Genomic DNA, 11269 nt, shown 5'->3' with positions numbered 1-11269 from the left:
CTCGGGCAGGCATGTTACAAAGTGCGACGATAAAATAACTAAGGCAAATGTGCGATGAGGTTTATATACCCATGAGCGTGGAGAAAAGAATGGGCACGGGCCGACATATAACTATGGGTTGGCCGACCATACTTGGGCGCTTGCAAGGGTGCGATAGCATTGTTTTGGGGGTCGGCTGGAATGCCACCACCCATGGTGGAACCATGTTAAGACACATATATATATGTGCGTTCAAACCTCATTCAAGCAAGCAGTTTTGCGCAAAGACAACTCGCACTAAGCTTAGGGGTAAAGTAGTGCGCAGATTTGGAGAGAGGTTCGCATACCTCATGCGCATATTTCAAAGGCACAGTTCTATTGTTACTTAGAGCCGGTTAAGGGTTGCGCAAGGTGTGCCCGGGGCTGTCTTCTACGCAGATTTGTGCCGGGATTTGGCAAGGGTGTCTCGGTGGCTCGGGTGAGCACCCACCCTTTGTGCAAAGGCATGCACATGTTTATTGTAAAGGCTGATGTGCCTATGTTGTAAAATATTCTAAGCATTGGCTTGGAGTTTGCCAAGCATTACTTGTGATGATTGTATTATTATGAAGAAAGATTGAATAATATATATTGTTGGGCAGACTTGTTCGAGAGTTGCCCCTCCCCTTTATATTGTGCAATTGTTATTGTCTTTTATAATTGTTGTGGATAATGAATGAGTATGGGTGTTCATTGGTATAAAGGATAAATGTAATTTTACTTGGTTGCGAAACACAAACTAAGTAAGGACAAGTGAATTAGGCATAGCCCGCGAATGTTAGTATTGGTGAAAAGAAAGCGTTCGGTGGTGCCGCACCTCGCTATAAGCGGTTGGAAGACTACCGCAGGTGTAGGGGCGTGACAGTTGGTATCAGAGCTAGTCTGAAGACTTGGAGGAGTCTTGCAGGAAGCTGGGTGAAGCAGGTGTATATACACTTGACAGTTGATATTTGAGCAAGGTTGCTCGTGACAGTGGAAGCAGGTACTTGCAGGTGAAGGAAGCTAGTTTCACATACAAGTGGAACAAGGGCCGGTTCATGGTTGCAGGGAACTTGGTGAAGCTGGTAAAGGTTGGAACCGGTATCGTAAATTTGGGCAGGCGGTACTACGTGCTGGTCATACGATTTGGGCACTTGTCAGGTGGGCAAGTGGGACTGCGTGTGGGCAGGTATACACAGTTTGGGCGTCTGTGGACCGAACGAAGTACGAACCAGGGAAGACGAAGTACAAGGCATGGCAGGTTTGGAAGAATGTGAAGGGAAGCTCTTGCTTACCTTATACAGGTTGAGGAGGTTGAAAGAAGAGAATCCCCGGATTCGAAAGGAACTTGAAGTCTTGGAAAAGAATGTTGAAGACGAACTTCTTCAACTTGGATGGACAATGGAGCAAGGTGAAGTTGCAGATTGTGCAAACAAGGAAGAGGAAGCCATGATAGTTGAAGATGTTGCAGACATGATCATGATGGAGGACGAGCTTGAGATTGATCAAGTTGGACCAGGATCGTGCAGTTTGCAGACATGTATGGATGAGGGTACTCTCATGGAGGAACCTCATGATGATAAAGTAAGTATTGATACTTGTGTTTCATTTGAGCATTTGGTAGGTGGACCATATGCAGGGAAGGGCAAAGCCAGTTTGCCGATGCTAGGGAGCATCTTACCATGGATATTCATGATGAGACCTTGTATGGAGAAGCAAGGGTTGTTGATTGTTGCAGGACTTGTTGGGGTTGTTTGTGACCTTATGGTAGAAGGTACAAAGGCTCGTGGCAAGGGTGGAACTTGATGATCGTTGTGGATGAATGGGTCATGCTTTAGCCACATGGCCAAGTGCCCAGCATGACTCATGGACAGATTGGAGGGCACACTCTTGGGTGGACTTCTCATGGTCGAGACCAAGAGATAGTCTTGGTGGACACTTTGGTGGAGGAGCTATGACGGAGAGACTCATGACATGATGATATGGTTGGGTGACCGAGTTCACTAAACCGAAGATTGCAGCTTGGATAAGGATGACCGATTGTTGTGATGAGTCTACTTGGTTGGACTACATGGACAACTTAGTCATGGACATCAGGTTGGAGACATGGAGCATGGCAGTCTTATGCAGGGACATTATGTGGGAGCACTTATAGAGGTGTCACTTATGGGCATCCAATGAGGAGTGCCAAGGCAGGATGTTGTGCAGATGGAATTGCTAGTGTGACATGGAGACTTATTACTTATGAGCCTATGGGGAGGTTGTGCACTCTTGTACAACAAGGCCATGGACTTGGATGGAGTTGTGAGCAGACTATGGGGCATTCTTACTACATGGAGAGCTGAGGCATCTTGCAGAGACCTTTGGGCCGAGATTTGTATGCTTGCTAGAGTGTTGGTGGGAGATGACTCATGGAGCTCATGATGACATGAGATTGTTGTGACTTTTGGGGACTTCATATATGGTGGACTTAGAGGATCTGATGCATTGAGGAGCTGAGGTCAGAGACTTTGATGTAGGATGGGGTGCATACTTTCAAGTACATGTATGGGCATGGCTTGGAAGAGTGACTTGATGTAGAGGATCGATATAAGACACTTTGGAGTGATAGAGTTACAACGATGATGATGCCTTGGTGGCAACACTTGAGGCATGGGTTGAGCCGAGACTCAACTACTTTTGACACATGGGAGCTGATTGATCTATGATCATGGGCAGCACATGGATAGATGAGGCAGGTGTATGCTTGTTTCTATGGAGACTTGAGGGTTGACACATTGCAGATGTGATGGAGGTAGCTTCATGGACTTGGATGTGGCATACCGAGAGTTGGAGTTTGATGAGTTTATCTCTTCATATGGAGGAGATACACACTTGGATGATGTTGGGATAGATGTGGCTGGTTTCATGCATCACATTGACACCAAACATCATGGATGACATGTTGCAGATGAGATGAGGACTACTTCATGGACCTGACCATGGTTTACTTAGATTGGATGGATTCTTGATCGAGGTCAGGATGTGACATGATGCTTTGAGGAACAAATGATGGTGGCATGAGGATGTGCATTCTCATGGTTTGAGCGTGACGGTTGGATTAGCTACCCAACTAGTTCAAACATGGGGGCTAGCATGTACAAAGATATGTTGGCATTGTGTTGAAGTATCATGGTAGCAGTTCACATGAGGACGACACATGATGAGGTCGACAAGAGATGTTGCGGTGGGCATGTAGCTTGGATGGAGGGACCAGCCTTCCACGATGGAGAGCAGCATGTGGAGATTGTGATAGGGTGATCGATGATCATGGATTGAGATGATCTTTGATGGATGACATATCGATGAGGTGTATACCTTGGTATGGTGATCTTGGTGACAGATGGTTGCCGAGGTGAAACAGATGGAGACGGTGGTTCTACATATGTTGCACGGATGTTTTCCTTATGTGGAGGAGTCGACATCATGGATATTGATGCTTGGAGGATGGCATGTTGTCGAGGACGACAACGACTTCAGGTGGAGGAGGATGTAAGGTCCTTGAGTCTTAGCCAAGGCGTGTGCACGGTTGGGCGCACATGTGCGACGGATACATGGTGAGCGCAGGCGCACGATGGGTGCGTGGGCGCACGATGAGCACACGATGGGCGCGCGGGCGCACGGTGGGCACACGATGGGCGCGCGATAGGCAAGAGACACGACAGGGGCACGATGGGTGAAGGCGGGCGCGCGGTGAACGACGAGCGCGCAAGTGCACGAGCTCGGGCAGGCATGCGACAAAGTGCGACGGTAAAATAACTAAAGCAAATGTGCGATGAGGTTTATATACCCATGAGCGTGGAGAAAAGAATGGGCGCAGGCCGACATATAACTATGGGCTGGCCGACCATACTTGGGCGCTTGCAAGGGTGCGATAGCATTGTTTTGGGGGTCGGCTGGAATCCCACCACCCACGGTGGAACCATGTTAAGACAGATATATATATGTGCGTTAAAACCTCATTCAAGCAAATAGTTTTGTGCAAAGACAACTCGCACTAAGCTCCGGGGTAAAGTAGTGCGCATATATGGAGAGAGGTGCGCATACCTCATGCGCATATTTCAAAGGCGCAGTTCTATTGTTACTTAGAGCCGGTTAAGGGTTGGGCAAGGTGTGCCCGGGGCTGTCTTCTATGCAAATTTGTGCCAGGATTTGGCAAGGGTGTCTCGGTGGCTCGAGTGAGCACCCACCCTTTGTGTAGAGGCGTGCACATGGTTATTGTAAAGGCTGATGTGCCTATGTTGTAAAATATTCTAAGTATTGGCTTGGAGCTTGCCAAACATTACTTGTGATGATTGTATTAATATGAAGAAAGATTGAATAATATATATTGTCGGGCAGACTTGTTAGGGAGTTTCCCCTCCCCTTTATACTGTGCAATTGTTATTGTCTTTTATAATTGCTGTGGATAACGAATGAGTATGGGTGTTCATTGGTATAAAGGATAAATGTAATTTTACTTGGTTGCGAAACACAAACTAAGTAAGGACAAGTGAATTAGGCATAGCCCATGAATGTTAGTATTGGTGAAAAGAAAGCATTCGGTGGTGCCGCACCTCACTATAAGCGGTTGGAAGACTACCGCAGGTGTAGGGGCGTGACAGGTCTCCTCATGCTTTGCATCTTTCACCGCACAGAACATCATGATCCATAACGCTTTGGATCACTCACCGCACAGAACGATAGTTGTGCAGTAGTAGCTAGGTGTGCTTCACCCAATGGTCTCCATATCTATCATTCGCTGTTTAACGTTGAATTTGTTGAGTATGTGATATGGCTATCATCCACAGTCTCACGTGCATCATTGTATCAGTCATTGTTAAGGTAGTACTGAATAGATTGCCACTGTAAATTTGTCTTTTTCCTCCTCACATCGAGCCCTTAGTTTATGATAATTAATGCGGAAGCTTTGTAACCCCTCAAATCCTTATCTTTCTTTTCCCCACCAACCATTCGGAGGAAACGTGACAACTATTTGATTCTCGTCGGTGGCTACTTCAAGATTCCACAGGATCTTTATCTCAATCGCGCAATCAAATATCAGTCTTTATCCCCATTGTCAAATTTATTAAATAGAAAGTTTGAAAAGTAGGGCGACAACAGAATTCTAAACATATTAAAATTCATGAATTATCAACGGTGTCGTTATATGAAATTTTAAAAATTAGCTATCTCATACATGCAATAATTATAATTATTCGAAAATCTGAAGTGCAGACATAAGATTAAAGTAAGAAATTATAGATTGTGACCCCACAACAATATCAGAATGCTCAAACAAAAGGAACCCCACAACGATGTCATACCAATATACAATTCCTTTCCCTGCCATGATGGCCATTTTTATTAAAGTGGTGTTTAATTATTTTTTCTTTTATTCTCCATTCAAGATTATGTGCTTTGAGATTATAAATTCAAATTACATTTAAAATTGTGTTTTAAAAATTTTAAAATTTTTAACTTAAATAAAGTAAATATAAATTAAATTAAGTAAATATTTTAATAATAAAAAATTAGATATTTTTATTTCATAAACAAAATAATTTATATATTATTTTGATATTGGTTTTTGGGTAAAAATTACATAATTTAGTTGTTAAATTAATAATGAAAACAATATTATTTAGTAAAAATGTAAATTAATAATATGTCAATATAGATTTTCCTCACTTTTATTTAAGAAAAACTAAACTAGAAGAGTTACTCACTAATAATGAATAAAAAAACAAATTTAAACTCTGACCAATATCTTTACATTTTAGACCATTAACCTATTTTCCTAAATTAAATTAATAGTGAAAACAGAGATATTATATAAAAAGGGTAAGTTAGCAATCTGTCCATATAGATTCTCCTCACCTTTATTAAAAAAACTAAGCTACCTAAAGTTACCCACTGATAATGAATAAGAGGACCAACTTCAACTCTTACCAAATATCTTTAATTTAACCTATTTGCCTAACTCTCGTACAAATAACTCATAACAAAAGCAAAATGATTTAAAATCATAATCCACCACCATACCAATTTGATATGTTACTTAACAATTACCTTGCAATTAAATTACTATCATGCATTATATACGTATTAGCGTTGATCCTCTGTCTATTCCTTCACATTGTGGTTCCGTATCAGGCTTTTTCTTCCCATTGTTTCTATATCAGTAGTGCTATTCTCTCCGCAAGCATTGTCAAAAATAGTGGTGGCGCGGACAGACTAATCGCTTTCTGGTCTCTACCATGGAGAATATGGGGAAGATTATACTTAGTGGCCACAACAGCTAATCGCTTTCCAGTCTCAATCATAAACTACAAATACAATATCCACGCTTTGACGTTGTCGTTACTATCCAAAAATTTACTGTGACAATCTTTTTGAGCAGGTAGAATCTAATTTAATTATTGCTATATATGTTCAACGTTTTTACCAAAGAGAAGCGGCCAAGGCAGTGCAGTGGCTGTCTACTGAGCTCCAAGCAGAGGAGATCGTCAGTTCTGGAATTACGAGCGAAACAATATATCAACATGGATACATCTCCTTGCTGCTCGAAAAAAAGGCTCAACCGCGCGACCTGGAGCACAAAGGAGGATATGCTTCTCTCCGAACACATTCGGATTCATGGCGATAGTGGTAGATGGACAAATCTCCCCAAAAAATTAGGTGAATTTCAGAAAACCTTATTTTAGTAGAACAAACATATTTTTTTATTTATATATATTTTGGAGATTCAGTAGAATTGATGGGATTTAGTAGAATGTATAACTTGAATGGCTACGGTGAAGAGCATACATGTTCAAATTCAAAGCAGTACCAAAACATCTCAGACACCAATTTTGATATCTCAGCGAAACATAACATTTTTACAGTATTGAATTTATTTAATTTCAAACATCATAAAAGAATTTACAATCTGAAGCTCATTTATTTCACAACGTATGTGATCAATTTTAGATGATAACTGAAAACACTTTTAAGAATCATGAATCTCACCACTCCGATCTCGATAAGGAGTTGCTACAACATCCTAATCTTGGACATCGTTATTTTTACCTACAATTAGACCTGATAAACCCTACTCGTGATAAACCCTACTCGGAGATGACTGGCTAGAACTTAGAAAAGAAGAAAGAAAGAGAAACTGTGGGATTAATTGGTTCTTTTACTTCATGACTCTATAAAATTTTTAGGGGAGGGAAGGGAAGGAAAGGGGAAGCGACGGGGCTGTTTCGAGTTTGTATGCTAAGCAATTGAATGCTTTGCAACATTTTGTAATTCAACTGAAATCTAGAAAATGTATTTAATTCAACGGAATAGAATACATTGTCTTTTCTTTAGAAACAGCGAACTTATTTATTTCATGACTAGCTCTATGTATAAGTGTAAATTATTCGGATCTTCATACCTCATACTTCTATCTCAGGTCTGTGTCAAATGACTAATTAATGTAAGATTTCGATGGGCAGGTCTTCAACGGACCGGAAAGAGTTGCAGATTACGCTGGCTGAACTATCTTCGTCCCGACATTAGACGCGGAAACATTTCACGCGATGAGGACGAGCTTATAATTCGTCTGCATCGCCTTCTTGGTAATCGGTACGTGGAAGATCACTGAACATTTATTCACTTATAAGAATCCACTGATTCCCTATGTTGCAGGTTCAACTTGATATTGTAAGAAGTGTGATGTAAATGATATATGCATGCCCACAGGTGGTCACTGATAGCAGGACGACTACCAGGACGAACAGACAATGAAATCAAGAACTATTGGAACACTCATCTCAGCAAGAAGCTATTGTCTATGGATGACTCTCAAACCAATTCAACTGTGCAATATCTCAAAAAAAGATCAAAATCTCCTTCTACCCTACAAAATCATGTGTTGAAAACAACCTCCGTCAGAATAACAACGGCGGTGACACACTCTGAAACGGCAAGAGCAGACGGCTCCCATGGTTATGGTTGCAGTAAACGTAGTTCACAGGAAGCATACAAATTGTGTAGTGTTGCGAATTCTAATTCCACGTCATGGTGCGACCTACCTGTGAGTGATTCAAATGTTGATCTTGTAAAAGCACAAGGTAGAAACTCTACGAGTACCATGTCGAGTTTAGTGGATGAGGAATCCCCACATTCCGATAATTTAGCAGGAGATACAGGTACTCTTGCTGAGAGTTCACTGGATTTGGACGCGCTATCTTCTCCCCACTGGAATCTTCCTCTCTTCTTTGCTTCAGACTTTTCAACAGATTTTGGTGTAGAAGAGTTGGACAGGGGAGCGGCCATGGAGATGAATGAGTTTGACGATATCATGTGTTCTGACGAAAGTTATATGCAACACGTTAACACACAACAGGTGAATTGGATTCATGAACTGGATTATTTGCATGATCTGGATTCATGAAGTCAAGTGCGCAGTCAACTAGACTTGATAGACCATAGTTCTTTAATAAATGTAATCATTAAAACTTAACATCAACATAGTTGATTGAGTTTGCATGCGTTGTATCTTGTAGTATATACATTGTTCTACACTGTAGAGATGGCTACCGATGGGATTTCCAGTGCACCCTCAAAGTCAAATTTGAATGAATAAGCTTTTGACCCATCATTAGCGTTAAGATTATTCGTAACGGCTAAAAACTGTACGGTTGGTAAAATATAAATGTGGAAATGGACGTTGATGAATCCAAAATGATTTAAGAGATATAGGTTGCTTTGTGTGGAGTATTATTCATTAGCGTAGATTTATCTTTAGTCAAATTTATCTTAATTGAAATTTTTTTAATTCAAGTATTTAGAAAGATAAAAAGAAAATTATTTAAAAAAAATTGTAAAGATTTAATCTCTTTTTCTAGTGTTAGATAAATGTGAAGTTAAAATGGTTTTAGATTAATTTTATTACTAGTTATAACTTATTAGAATTATAAATACTAATTTTATATTTTATTTTATTTTTAATTTTATATAATTTAATAAGTCAAAATGTTTTCTTGCTACTAACGCAAAAGCCCTATATTATCCAAAATACACTCGATTGAAAATTTGAAGGCTAACACAAAATATAATAAAATAAGTTATTGGATATTTGCAAAAACAAAATAAAATAAAATAAGTTATTGGATATTTTAACTGTTAATAGTGGTGAAAATGAAATATTATGTAAGTATACACTTTGTTTAAAGAAACATAGCTAAACACCTAAAAATTATAATTATAATGATTGAAATCAATCTTATGATATAAGAGTATGAACCCAACCGAATTCCGTTTATATAAAAAATAAATATAATATCATGATATTTAGTTGAGAGAAAGGAGATTCATAGGTTCGGAGACATAACGTTGAGCAAGGCAGAAGCACCTCGTCTGTCAATATGTGCTGTCGTTATTGCAATGTCGTGGGGATTTGCATGTTAGGACTCCTGCGGCTCTAGAAGAACGCACAAGTCCTTCATTTACCTCACAGTTCGCATATTCCTGGTCAAACACGAACACGGCCACTACCCCATGTATACTACGCTCAGCTCAAAGATTACATGTCTCGTTCCTTACCTTTCAAATTTGACAATAGGTCAGGAATACACAGGCCGTCACAACTTTAAGTCTTTGTGGACCCGAGCAGCTTCAACTTGTAGAGTATCGCCAATGAATTCAGTTGCCATCTACGCGATTCTTTATTTACCAGGTAGAGCAAACGATAAAGAAGAAGAGTAGGTGGGAAAAGTAATGTCGAACCTTTCCAATTTGCATGTACAGAAAAGGTTGTTTACACAAACCACTACGCAACAATGACCGAAAAATTGCAAAACCATCATATCATATATGGCGCCAACCATAACAAAGCTTTAATAATATATAAAGGCACAATTTCCTAAGAGTTCAAAATTAGTGCCACTGTGAGAACAAGGGGAACTGATTTACTGACTAGAGAAAATGATAAAGAAGAAGAGTAGGTGGGAAAAGCAATGTCGAACCTTTCCAATTTGCATGTACAGAAAAGGTTGTTTACACAAACCACATGAATATCAGAATAAAAAGCAATACTAGCGCTAACCGAAAAAATGAAAAACCATCCTATCATATATCCAACCATGACAAAGCTTTAATAACAGATAAAGGCACAATTTCCTAAGAGTTCAAAATTAGTGCACTGTGAGAACAAGGGGAACTGTTTTAAAAAAAACCATCTATTTGCAGAGGAAGTATGCACAACAAAAACAGCCAACATAAAAGAAGACAGAAACAGTCACAGACAAATGGTTTGTCTTTCTAAGACTCTTAAATGCGACAACGAACACCGACGTAAAAAGAAGATGATGGCATTCCCAACCTTTTCTCGTTAGAATTGACGCTGCCTCGAAAATTTAATTCATGATGTACGTGCTAGAGATACCCAATACACTCTATTTCTTTTGGGGCTCCAAAAGCTTTTATCCTGACCAAAAATACCCAATACATAATTGAGAAGTTTCCTTTGCCAAGACACTCTATTTCTTTTGGGGCTCCAAAAGATTTTATCCTAACCAAAAATGGAAGAGGCTGAAATCTGAAAATGGAGCAACAACTTTTTTCATTATTCAAAGCAGTTAAATAAATTATATATGAAAGATCAATAATAAATCACTGTAGTGAAACTTCAGTAAACTAAATTTGAACGGAAAAGATCAATAATAAATTACTGTAGTGAAACTTCACTAAACTAAATTTGAACTGAAAAGATCAATAATAGATCACTATAGTGAAATTTCACTAAACTAAATTTGAACTGACTTAACAGTAAAATAATATCTCAACACATTTTTTAAATTTTGTTAAAATGAAATCATCGATTTCCTACATTTTTCGAAAGAGAATGACATCCTTATATCAACTGTGCCTAGGCCATAGTATGCACACCTTGGAAACTCAATATTTTATAGATTTATTATTAATCATAATTAGATTATTTTACAAAGTTATTATTAGATTTTAAAATATTTGCAAAATATATATATGAACTAAATGGAGTATAGTTTATTCATTCAAATTTTTAAAATATGCAACCTTTCACTATGTATATGGTTTTGTTTTCTTCTAGGTGGTTTCTAAATTTGAAAAGAAAAATTAAGATATTGAAAAAATTATTTTTATATCTATTATATGTGTTTCCTGGTAAGAGGTCATAAATTCAAAACCAGAGAGATAGATTATGCATGTTTTTATAAATTTTACTGATCAAATTGCTACCAGG

At 39.0% G+C, this 11269-nt stretch overlaps 1 protein-coding gene across 1 annotated transcript; it reads left to right on the top strand.

Annotated features, from left to right (window-relative positions):
• Positions 1-6485: 6485 nt before the first annotated feature.
• Positions 6486-8510, top strand: LOC149264160 (uncharacterized). Its single transcript, XM_089389128.1, has 3 exons — positions 6486-6696; positions 7500-7629; positions 7747-8510. The coding sequence occupies exons 1-3, from the start codon at positions 6561-6563 to the stop codon at positions 8438-8440; spliced, it is 960 nt and encodes a 319-aa protein (XP_089245254.1). The 5' UTR covers positions 6486-6560; the 3' UTR covers positions 8441-8510.
• Positions 8511-11269: the final 2759 nt, after the last annotated feature.

The sequence above is a fragment of the Pinus tabuliformis genome, chromosome 6 (genome assembly GCF_031772625.1).
Source record: "Pinus tabuliformis cultivar Carrire ecotype Pingquan chromosome 6, CPIR1, whole genome shotgun sequence".
NCBI classification, from domain to species: Eukaryota; Viridiplantae; Streptophyta; class Pinopsida; order Pinales; family Pinaceae; genus Pinus; species Pinus tabuliformis.
Note: the sequence above shows the minus strand (reverse complement) of the source record. Positions and strands in the feature narration are given on the sequence as shown.

Coding starts and splice junctions, on each gene's coding strand:
- LOC149264160 (XM_089389128.1), top strand. CDS start 6,561: ATGGATACATCTCCTTGCTGCTCGAAAAAAAGGCTCAACCGCGCGACC. Junction 6,697..7,499: donor AAATCTCCCCAAAAAATTAG/GTGAATTTCAGA, acceptor TTCGATGGGCAG/GTCTTCAACGGACCGGAAAG. Junction 7,630..7,746: donor CATCGCCTTCTTGGTAATCG/GTACGTGGAAGA, acceptor GCATGCCCACAG/GTGGTCACTGATAGCAGGAC.